The sequence below is a fragment of the Microtus oregoni genome, unplaced genomic scaffold (assembly GCF_018167655.1).
Source record: "Microtus oregoni isolate MIOR12 unplaced genomic scaffold, Mior012 000046F_ref0000063, whole genome shotgun sequence".
Lineage (NCBI taxonomy): Eukaryota > Metazoa > Chordata > Mammalia > Rodentia > Cricetidae > Microtus > Microtus oregoni.
Window position 1 is genome coordinate 14,991,068 of NW_024543220.1, and position 12,391 is coordinate 15,003,458.

Below are 12,391 nucleotides of genomic sequence, written 5' to 3' on the forward strand. Positions count from 1 at the left end.
TTATAAATGATTCTTCTTCTTCTTCTTCTTCTTCTTCTTCTTCTTCTTCTTCTTCCTCCTCCTCTTCCTCTCACTCTTCCTCTTCTTCTTCTTTTTGTGTTATCCCAGGTTAGGTTCAAATGCTATGTAACCAAAAGGTAACTTTGGACACCTGATTCCTCTGCCTCCACCTCCACAGTGGCTGGTGGCTGGTATTACATTAGCGTAGCGCCATGTCTGTTAATGCAGTGCTGGGGTCAGGCCCAGGGCTTCACGTGTGCTAGGCACGCTATTAATTGAGCTACATCCTCAAACCTTCCTTTCATAATTTTTTCTTTCATAATTTCTATTGCTTTTCCAGACTTGTGATTAACGTCCTCAGATCTAGCACCCAATTTACTAAAGTTCTCTTTAGCTATCTCTGAGGTATTAAGGACATTTTTTTTAAAAGACTACTTTTATTTCTATGGTTTCCGTTTGCCTTTTCCCATATCAAAGCACAGAGGAGTGTGGGAACAGGGACGTGGGAACTAGTGTGAAGAAGTTTGTCACTGCAGGGGCATGCTTGGGAGACTTTGAAACCCTGAGATACAAGTTCACTTTCTCAGGCATTTTGTCACGGCAACAGGAACACTGCCATCTGTGTATGTAAACTGTAATACTCACTCTGTGTATGTAAACACAGCTCGTCCTGAGGTGTGTGCAGCCCCAGGCTCCTCAGCTTCTGCTCACTGCCTGGCGGGGGGCGGGGTCCCCTCTCTCCATTCATTTGTTCTTAGTTGACTTAAAATCCACTAATTTGGGAGGTCACACGCTGGGCCATATACAGTGCCTCCCACTATAGTCGATGAAACCGATCAGCTCTAAAACTGTCCCCTCCCCCAGCAAAATATTCTTCAGCTGCTTTCCTCTGGTTCTCCCATACTCTGGGGACAGTGGCTTTTCACTCTCTCCTTGTTCCCAGAGGAGACTTTGCCTCCTAGTAATTAGCCTTCGGATCCATTATTCCTTGGAAAGCAAGCCAAAAGCCCAAAGAACAGGAGTCTCTGTCAGCCATAACATCTCCTTAGACTTAAAGAACCAAGACTATTCCAGGGGCCCACAGAGAAGAGCACCTGGGCATCGGAAAGGCAGAGCACCCAAAGTCTGTGCCCACCCTGAGGACCCCATCTGCCTGTCCCGTACCTCCCCACAGCTCCCTACCTAAACCAGGCACCCACCACCTGGAGAAAGCCTCTTTTTTATTTTTGAAACAGGGTCTCAAGGAGAGCCCAGGGTGGCCTTGAACTCGATATATACCTGATGATGACTGTGAACTCAGATTTCCCAGACTCCATCTCCAGAGTTCTGGGATTAGACGTGTGTACCACCACACCTTATTTTATAGTGCTGGAGATGGAACTGGAGGCCATGCTAGGCGAGCATCCCTTCTGCTGAGATACATCCCGAGGCCTCCATCTTTTGCAGCTTGCTAGCTCTCTAAATCGCTCCCTTTTCCTGTCCAACAACTTGTCCTCAAGTCACTGGTTGCTTGAGCGGCAGCAAAAACTTGGGGTTTGCGGCTTCCCCTTTTGTGTAGATTCCCTCTGGGTTGCAGACCCTAGCACGCCCAGGCTCTTTCTTCTTTGAACTGATTATGTGTATCTACTCACGCCTCTGCCCTGACCTTGGTAGGCAAGGACCTTGAGGCTCACTCCTTGCCAGCCTGATGAATAGGCGCCCTGGTTGCTGTTTGGAACAGATGCTCAGTGTCACTCACTGTAAGGAAGCAAGCAGGAAAGGAGGCTTCTGGGGAGAGGACACCACAGTGGCAGAAGCAGGATAAATAGGGCACACCTGGAGAATGATTGGCAGCCCATATGGCTGGGACACAGGTGTGTAGGGGCAAGCGGGGTCAGGATACAAAAAGTCTCCAGTTGCACCTCGGAGGCTTGAGCAAGATGGCAAACAGTGGGGGGGAAAGAGGTAATGGAGCAGATTTTGGGGCGTTCATTCTAATGGAATGAAGGTAGGGGGCAAGCAAAGAGCCTGGAGGATCAATTTCGATCTACTATCGTGGTCCAGGGTCGGGACTGAAGAGCTGAGCTAGAAGGCAGTAAAGAAGAGACCGTGTAAGACACAAAAAGCCAGAGCCGGCCAACCGTTGGGGAAATAGTGCAAAGTCAAATAAGTGAGCTTGCCAGACAGGACAAGCAATGAAGCCATTAATGAAAACAGGAAGACAGAGGGTGCTTGGCTAGCAGGCTCAGCTTACACCCAAAGCCTGGGTTCGACCCCCAGCATGGCACAAGCTGGGTGTGGTTACTCACATCTCTGACGCCAGCACAATGTAAGTACAAGTGGGAAGGTCAGACATTCAGTTATCCTTGTCATTGTGGCAAACTGGAGGCCTGTCTCTGTCACAGGGGACCCCAGGCAGAGATGGTCAGTGTAGCCTGGCCCCACTGGCCTCACCAGCCACAGCCCCGCTGTTGTCACCACACGTGACACAAAGATCCCCAGAAATGCAGCTGCACGGTCCTCAATGCCAAGCAAACCTTTGAGCTGGAGCGAGCTGCGATGGTGGCTTTAGACGGAGGAAGTCTTTAGGGGTTTCCTTGCCTATCTGCCTATCTCCACGGCAGCGCTATGAAAGCTGTCTCCGTTCCCCCAAATTATCAGGGAGAAAAAAAGGGGGGGGAGTCTGTATTCCAGCGTCCTTCCCAGAATCCAATTGCCACCTTTGTTGCTGCTATTCAAGTATTAAAGGTCACAGCAGCTCGCCAGGCAGCCAGCTCCTCCAGCCCTCCTCCCCACCCGCCTCCTCCATCAGCCTTCCGCAATAGCAGGCTCCCACCTCCTGCCTGAACCTGAGCACTTGATCTATGGCAAAACGCACCTGGCATTTCCAGACACTTGTCTTACGTCCCCTTCTAATTGCTTTGTGTCTTTGAACCTCCAGAGCTTGCTCTGGCCTGCCAAAAGCCTGAAGTGTTGCCCGTATCATCCGTGCAGCTCCTAACCCAAAGAGGAGGGCAGCGTGCCAAGCCACAGAGGGTACGGCTTCTAGACTCAAATTCTGCTTCTGTTTTCAGAGGTGCTGTGGGACCTTGGGAGTTTGCCCAGCCTCCCAGGGCCTCGCTTTCTCTTAACTATAAAATGAGGCCTTTGGAGGAGTCAGAGAGAGAGAAAAAACACTGGGCAAGGGGCCTTCTTGGCATATGGTCTGCCCACCAGTATTTCTTGAGGGTGTGTGTAAGGATGTGTCTGCTCCACAGAGGGATGGAGTGGAATGGAGCAACTGGCTTTCATTTTTCCTCTCTGTTGTCAGTGCTTTCCGGTGACAGCACCCGCAGCACCCAGCACCTCCCTGAAGAGTTACTCTCCAGGCTAGTCATCTGGCCCAGTCTTTCTAGCCTGTCATGTCGCTTGCCCTCCGGAGTGTATGCAGTTTCTCACCTCTGGCTTCCTCTCCAACACTGATCCCAGGCAAGAGAGTATGGGCAGGATAGGCACCCGGCAAGGCCGAGGCCCAGTTTACCTGGGGCCGAGGGTGCCCAGTGACCAGGCATTGCAGCACCAGGGTGTCGCTCTCCCGGATGGTGTAGACTCGCTCGCTGATATTATCCTCCTTCACCACACAGGCCTGCCCTGCGTGCACGATCTGGGCCTGGGCTGGAGCTGTGGAGAGAGGACAGAAAAGGGGTAGGGGAGACTCACAGAGCTTAGGGCCTAGGGCTGCCTCTTTGTGTCTGGGGAAGAGTCCAGACTTCACCCCCAGTAGGCCAGGATCGATTCTGGGCCTAGGGCAGAATCAGGAGACCTAGGGATTTGGGAAAGAGGTGGTGGGCACCATGAGTGCTTTTCAGTGAGGAAAAAGTGCAGTGGGGAGGGAGTGGGCGGTGTTCTGCACACCAAGCATGGCAGAAGTGAAGAAATTCTAAAGAGAAACTGCCTCTCAATCTATCTTTTCAGACTACTGAAACAAAGGACCCCGAAGAATGGTAAATTCTCCAGGGATACTATGGGAGAAGGAAAAGGACCACACACAAGAGGAACTTGTGTCTGGCAAGAGATTTCACACAGTTGCAACAATGTATCAGATTACCTCATAGGAAGAGACCCAAGCCCAGAGGATGATGGGTCAATGGTGGGCCTGGACACATCTTTACAGGCTGCTTAGATGAGCATGCCATTGACCTCATTCCAGGACCCCCAAAGATGGACTCTGGGGGTTCACTGGATCTCTGTCCCTCTTCCCAACGTGGCCATGTTGAGTAAGCCTTTTTCTGCATCCTACTACTAATTTGTCTCTTTTAATTGGCTTATCCAGGGCAGTGGCCAGACATGACTTGGGTTACAGGTTGTGACCCCCAAGTTCAAAAATACGGCAGGCGGGGTAGCCAGTTGCTCTGTAAGATTGGTTTCACTGTCTTGGCAGATCCCAGACTTGGGTGCTCTTGGTGCTAGACCCAGCTTTATAATATGACAGGTGTGCCCATCTCCCTCTGCTAATGATGTTCACAGCTCTCAGGTGACCCATGCAGGCACATGCACACACACACACACACACACACACACACACACACACCACACACTCGGAGGGATGATCATGGTTGCTCAGGCTCTCGGGGGCTCTCCCTAGGCTGAAATGGGGATACAGCCAACTCCTAGAACTTACATGGAAGGGGCATGAGGAATGAAAAATAGAACTGCCAGGCGATCCAAAGCAGTATCTGCCATCAACACGAATGGGACAAACACGACCTAACCAGACCACTGTCCCAAAAGGCAACCAGCCAGCAGCTCGAGAAACTGTTTGAAACAGGTTCACCAAGCCCAAGCTGGCTCCCAGCACCCTCTGTAGCAGGGATGAACTCGAACTTCTGATCCTCCTGCCTCCACCTTCTAAGTGCTGGGATGACAGGCACATGCCACCAACCCCAGGTTGGCTGAAAAAATTGTGGTACAGCCACTCGGCCTGACACTGCCCCCGCCTAACACAGCAAACTTCTACGCTGTCCAGGTGGCCATCCTGACTGCGTGTCTGCCACAGAGGAAGGAGCCTGGGCTGAGCTGTTAAAAGATAAGCTGTGTGTCCCCACACAATGTGAGCCACCACTCTGAGCCTGTTTCCCCATCTGTAGGAGGGAAGTGGATGATCTCCGAGGTCTTTTCAACTTGCTATTGATCTTGTAATCAGCACACAGTGTCTGTATAAAATGCACACCACACTCCAGGGACTGGGCTTGTCACTGTCGCCATGCCATAAAAATGCACGAACGTCACCATACACCGAAGAGATAGGCATCTTTGGCCCAGGTCCCTGGGATACCTCACCAAGCAACAAGCTACCAAGAGATGTCATGCATGTTGGTTGCTGATAAGACCAGAAGGCTGCATGGATGTCTGCAGGAAGCCCGGGGTGCCTCTTGACAAGGAAGACATCGGTTGAACAGGCTTCAATGGAAGATAAGCTATAATCTTGGACGCTGTGGCTTGCCCACAGCAAAGCAGTGTTGTAATGACAGAAGCTTTGGTGACAGATAAGGAATGATGGGAAAGAGCTACAAAGCCTCACATGCTCAGGGCACAGCAAGCCTGGATGGGGGCGGTGAGGGAGGAATGGCCAGCAGACACACGCAGGGCCTGTAGCTTGCTCAATGGAGGTGGGCAGGGGGCGGCCATCACAGATGACATCATGAAGATTGCACACCTCTCTCTGCCAATACTAGCTATTAAGATGATCCTACTCTAACGTAGTAGAGTACACTGGAAGAGTCTGAGTCATATCTATGACTCTAAACATGCATGTGCCCCATGGCACTATAGTTCCTCTCTTGGGGACAGATACAACAGAAATGAGCACTTATAACAATCACACCACAGGTCCAAGAATCCTCCAAGGGGGCTAGAGAGATGGCTTGGTGGTTAAGAGCATGGGCTACTCTTGCAGAGGACCCGAGTCCAGTTCCCCGCACCACGTGCAAAAACCTGCCCCCGTACACACATCCACATAATCACAAATAAACCTTTTAAAAAGAGAGAGAATCTTCTGAGTGGCTTTTCTTCTAATAACAAAAACTCCGAAGCAACCCATGTGCCTGTCAGGAGTGGTGAACGTGAGCCCAGTGTGCTGACACACGCTCACATACAGTGATGGAGAAGCAGAGATGGGCAGAGCTTTGTGAGTTCAAGGCCAGCCTGGTCTACACAGCAAGTCCTATGATGCCAGGGCTACCCAAGGAGACTCTGTCTCACAACAAAATGAAAAACAAAACCCAAACGGTAGGATTGCTCAGCCATGGAATGGAGCTTCTGGTGGCTCTCTTGTCACTGCTTCCCATCTCTCAGGAAGGGTGTATCGCTATTACAGCTGCTTCCATTGCTGTGCCCAAATTCTCCATGGACTCTAAGGATCCAACTCAAGTCGTTGGGCTTTCGTGGCACGTGCTCTAACCCACTGAGCCATCTCCCCAGCCCCCGCTGGTGTCTTTACACAGTGCGATATCAACCTAAGTGAAGGAAATGAAACATAGCCACGCCAACGCTGCCGAACCTCCTAGGCACGATTTGACAGGACCTAGACTCGCAAGTGTCTATAATGCATGATTTCATTTGTTCAAAATTCAGAACTGCAAAAGCTAAGCTTGTAGTGACAGAGGCTTGTCAGTGACTGCCTTGGGTAGACAGGGTATTAATAGCTGGGAAGGGACTTCCAGGATAATGGGAGATGCACTTCTGCATATGTGCTGCTTTTATTGGTTGGTGAATAAAGCTGTTTCGGCCAATGCCTTAGCAGAGTAAAGCTAGGCAGGAAATCTGAACAGAGATATAGAGACAGAGAGTAGGTAGAATCAAGGAAACGCCATGCAACGCTAGAAGATTACCAGTAAACCGCAAGCCTCGCGGTGAAATATAAAAATAATAAAAGCAGGTTATATTTAAGATGTAAGAGCTAGCTGGAAATGCACCTAAGCTATTGGCCAAACAGTGTTGTAATTAATATAGTTTCTCTGTGCTTATTTGGGTCTGAGCTGCCGGGAAATGAAGGCAGTCTCAGCAATCTCAGCTTACACCAGGATGTCCCAGGGAGGTGAGACAGAAGAACCTCCATCGGAGTGTGCCGGTTCAATGGTGGTGAGGTTCATATATCCAGGTATCTAACTGCTTGGGCGTTCACCCTGTCTGTTACAGTGTGTATACAACATGCCCCTCCGGCAAAGGCTCATGTGCCCCCAGTTATGTTGAGGTGATTTGATCATGAGGGTGCTAACTTCATCCATCAAAGGCCTTTAATAAAGAGGGCTCAGGCTGTAGCTCAATTTGTAGGGTGCTTGCTTAGTGTGCATGGAACCCTGGATTTGATCCCAGTCACTGCATAAAACCAGGCATGAGGGTACACGTCCATAATCCCAGCATTCATGAAGCAGCTGAAGCAGGAGGACCACTTCAAGGTCATTCGTGGCTGCACAGACTTCGAGGCTAGCCTGGGCTATGTGAGATCCTGTCTCAAAAGGGGCTGGGTAGGGCTGAGAACATACATCACTCAGTAAAGTGCTTGCTTTGTGAGCATGAGGATTTGAGTTTAATCCAAAGAACTTATGCTTAGAAAGAAAGAAAGAAAGAAAGAAAGAAAGAAAGAAAGAAAAAGAGTCAGACATGGTAGGTATGTATTTGTAATAACCATGAGCTAAATCAAACCTTTCTTCACCTCTTAGATTCAGTTTCTCAAGTATTTTGTCAGAGTGACCAACACACTAAGCTATGTTTCAATTTAAAAAACAATAAAAAGAGAAACAAAACATCCATTTACCTGTTTCTGCTGGCCTTAATCATTGTCATTGTTCTAGAAAACCCAGAACCATCCCCTCAATCCCCACCTTGGAGATGGTTGTGTAGTCATCTCTTCCCTGAGAGAGGGAGGAGAGAGACTCCAGCAGATTGCCAGGCAATTGGGAAGGTCTCAGGGGTCACAGGGCCCCTGGACAGGTCATACAGACAGGACCATTGCTGGAGAGAGGACCCTGGCAGAGCTGGGGAGCTCCAGGGACACATGAGCCTTGGAGTCACCGAGTCTGCTGTGACCACCATAAACCCTGTTTTACTGGGTGCCTCATGTGGGTGAACAGATGTCCATGTACATCTCCCCAGGAAAAGCCACTTGTCAAGAGTTTACTGAGATCGGGCAGTGGTGGCGCATGCTTTTAATCCAGCACTCAGGAGGCAGAGGCAAGAGGGGATCTCTGTGAGTTCAAGGCCAGCCTGGTCTACAGAGCAAGTTCCAGACAGCCAGGGCTACAGTGTCTCAAGAAACAAAAATAATAATAAAAAGTGTTGATTCAGTTCCAGCCCTCCATTTTCCTCCTGGTATCACATAGCTCATGCACCGTGGCCTGGGCATGCCGATTTGCGCACTATCCTCCACAGGCCACAGTTTCAAACTCTGCTCACTCTGCCCTGACTCTACTTCTCAGCCCCCAGTTCTGCACATCCTGAGGAGCCTCGAGGAGTGGCGAGCAGCATCTGCTTCAAAAGGCCACCAAGCCAGGGCCTGTCATAATCCTGCCTTCCATCTGACCAACAACAAAGGATCAGGGTCAGCGGTGCCCTGCTTAGGTGCAGGCTCTAAGCAGTTCCCTGCTAGGTGCTGGAGAGCCTGTCACCAAAAGTAAACAGGGCTCGCTGCCCTCAAAGAGCATGATCAAGCAGGGAAGCAAAGAGGACCAAGGTGGCTTCAGGGATCGCAATGAGAGCTCCAAAGCAGGGGTAGGTGACAGAGAGCAGCAGGGACCGGCTGGAGAAAGGAGTCGACTTCTGAAGTCATCACGTCTAGGACTGAAGGTCGAGGTCTGTTACCCACCTGCTAGGGGACACTGCTCAAGTTTCTTAACCTTTCTGAGCCTTAGCCTTGTAATGAGAACGGTAATGTCCCTCAGAGAAAGCAGGAGCAGTCAAAGCAATGTATACAAAACCTGGCCCCAATCACACATGCTCTCATGATGAATGACAGCTCCTGGGACTGTGAAACAGAGGAGGGACAGGTGACTGCCCCCTGTGGTCCTCTTCCATCCCCAGATGGAAACACACAAAGCCGACAGGAAACGGGAAGGGATGTCTCATAAACACGCCAGGAACTCATGCTGGGGTTCGTAGGGACCGAGGACCTGGGGTGCTTTTCTGAGCACCCCCCTCTTACAGTACAGTGCCCCTCAAGCTGTGGGAGCCTAGGTCTTCTTTTTAAAATGCAGTGACTGTGAGCAATGCCTAAGTAAGCCCTCGGGAGCATTTAAGGCATCTGAGGAGATGGTCCAGAGAGGAAGAGCACTTGGTGTACAAACCTGAGGACCTGAGTTCAAATCCTCAGCACCTCTGTAAAAGCCTAGGGCCTGACCTCAGTGTGTGTGTGTGTGTGGGGGGGCTTGCTGGCTGCCAGCCAGGCTCCAAGCTCAGAGAGTCTTTCTGAATGGATAAGGTGGAGAATAACAGGACACCTCACTCCCCCTCCTCTGACTTCCACAGGAACACACATATGCATGTACAGATGTCACACACACACACACGTATGTGCTTATATACACACACATATAAACGGGAATGCACACACTAAATAAATAAAATTGAATGGTGTCTGACACGCAGCAAGCCACCTAGACCATCAGCCAACACACTGAGGCTAACACAAACACGAGCTCTTAGGCACTGGCCTCTCTATGAGGTGGTACACATTTGAATGAAGATTCCGCCGCCCCAGCCACATATGCTGAGTAGTGGCATGGTCCTGATGTGCACTGTATATGTTCAAGACCCCTATCTCTGTTCCAAGACAGAAAGGGCAAGTCAATATTTAGCCTCCTTCTCAAAGAGGGAAACCGAGGCACTTTGATTGGATCACTCACAGAGACCATAGTGGAGCCTGGACTCGAACCCAGGCTTGCTACCTTGTAACTCCATTCACTTTCCTGTGCAATTCCCCACCATTTTGTTTCCCCAGGAGGCCACCAGCTGTGACCGAATGTCTGCCTAGAGTCAGAGAGGAACTTTTGTGAGCTGGGGATCTGGGTCACACCTCGGGTCTCCCCACACCCTCACCACCATAGCATACAAAGAAAGCCATTTGTTCTGCAGAGTTCTACAGAGTGTGCCATCTCAGAGGGTGACACATCATTTCAGGTCTGATCTTATTTGTTGCCTTAATGAGTCTACCATTGCTCCCATTTTTCAGATAAGAACGATGAGGCTCAGCAAGGCTACCTAAGCCTCACAAACTGCTCTGGTCTGGAAGCCATTGCGTTTCTTAAATTTCATTTACTGGGTGCCCAGCACAGTGCTAAGGACTGAGCTCAGGACTCCAGCTCCAGTCAGGTCCCATGGGCAGCACCCTTCCCTGCCATCCCTCCCTTCCCAAGACCCCTCGTGCCCTCCCATCTCTGGGCACGAGCATGTTTATTGATCCTTTTATGCAGGTAATGTAAACAGACACTAATAACTTAGAGGGAAATTAACAGTGCCGAGATAGTAATAGGCTTTTCCCCCCTTAATTAGCTGCTCAGAGCATGGTGACCGACGGCCTAGGAGGAGGCTTCCTGGAGCAGGTGACAGCCAGCCCTCCCGAACCATCTTTACCAGGATTGACTCGCTGAGCCCCTCCAGAAGCCCATGGGTTATCAGACATAGGCGTCCCAGGAAGTTGAGTCCTATCCTCCTTGCTCTCTGAAATGAGGCCGGTCTAGCCTTCATATAGCCCAGATCTCCACATGTTGCCGTAACCCTGCCCTCTGTACATTGCTAGCCAGGGGTGACCCAGACTTCCTGGGGACCTGCCTAGAGTAGAGGCACCTCCAGTTCCACGCTGGGGAAACCAGTTTGTAACAATCGCACTTCTCCCTGCCTATCTTCTCTCTCCTCACCCCAGTGCAAGCCATCTTCAGAGAAATTCCAGCAGACTTTTGGCCTGTTCACCCCTGGTCATCTCTCCCAGGCCAGTCACCCCAAGGCCACGTTCATTGCTCTTCACCCTTCCTCTCTTTCTGTACTCCCAAGCCTTCCTAGGGCATAGACAATCACCTTTGAATTTTCCACTTATGTGTTGATTGGTTCGGTAACATTTCTCGAGCCTCCGAAACGAGTGATCTCTGCCCTCAGAGCCAGGATGCAGAGCCTCATAGACAGAGAGCTTCTTCTGTGAGGAGCCTCGGGGCTCCTCAGCTCTGACTGTGGTAAAATTTGTTCTCCACCCCAAGGCCTTTTGTGCTGATCAAAACCAAACCCACAGGATGGAAGGAATAGCTCGGTCAGTGAAGTACTTGCCTTGCAAGCACAATGACCTGAGTTCCACCCCCGCCATCCCAGGAAAAAGCCAGAGCGTGGTGGTGAGTGCTGAGAAGGGAGAGGCCGGCAGGTCCCTGGGGCTTGCTGACCAGGCAGCCTGGCCAGATCAGTGAGTCACTGCCCAGTGAGAGAACTCTGTCTCAGTCTATCCAGGTGGATGTCTCCTGAGGAACAACACCCAAAGTTGACCTCTGGCCTCCATACACACGCGTCTGCATATACATTATGCAGTCACATGCACGCAGTAATAATAAAATAACAAATAATAAATGAATAGTAAATAATCAAAGACCAATCCCACACCTAGCTAACCTCCCCCTTCCGCGACAAGGATCCTTGGCCTCTAAGTCAAAGGGCACTGCCGCTGTGCTGAGCAAGGCTCAGGTCCATAGCTAAGGATGAGAAGGCTGTGGTCTCCCTACCACCACCAAGCCCTGCTTCTCCATCAGCAGCTGCACAGCGTGTTGGCAGAGCCGGAAGCTTCTGGAAGAGGCTGGTCCTCTTATGAACCCTATCTTTCTGAAAGTGGTGGCCAGTGTGTCTGTCCCCCTCTCACCACATCTGTCCCTCATTAGGGGTGGGCCAGGCGAGGCTCACATTGCCAGTCAGCGGCCATCGAGGCTGCGTGTCTGTTCATGGTGCTCTGGGAAGACCTCTAAATGAGAACCTGCAGGTTTCTCTGGGTACAGGGACGCCAGTCCAGACTTGAGGAGGACAAAGAACAGTGGTGGGCAGTCACTCAGGGAAGAGAAAGCAGGAGGGTCCCAACCCCAGGCAGGGGCAGTCACTCAGGGAAGAGAAAGCAGGAGGGTCCCAACCCCAGGCAGTGAGTCTGTACAAAATGGGTCTGAGGGACAGAGACAGGACTCCACAGTCATGTGACCTTGGGCAAGTTAACGTCTGAGCCTCAGTTTCTTCATCTGCAGGATGGGGAAATCACTGCTCCCTATACTCCACTGCTCAGCTGCCTCTTGAGGATCGGGCATTGGGCACCAAGCACAGGGATTGGTGCCTGATAGGCACTCAGTTCTGCTCCATTTCCGGGTGGTAATAGAGCCCAGGATTCTCTGGAAAACAGTCCCAAAGTTCTGCAGGAGGAGTC

At 50.8% G+C, this 12,391-nt stretch overlaps 1 protein-coding gene across 5 annotated transcripts in view; it reads right to left on the reverse strand.

Moving 5' to 3' along the window:
* Mdga1 (MAM domain containing glycosylphosphatidylinositol anchor 1) overlaps positions 1-12,391 on the reverse strand; it is a 56,279-nt gene that overhangs the window by 23,546 nt on the left and 20,342 nt on the right. For all 5 annotated transcript variants that reach the window (XM_041634819.1, XM_041634820.1, XM_041634822.1 and 2 more), the window contains exon 2: positions 3,500-3,639. In XM_041634819.1, coding sequence (XP_041490753.1) covers positions 3,500-3,639 — 140 coding nt within the window. The remainder of the gene's footprint in view (positions 1-3,499; positions 3,640-12,391) is intronic.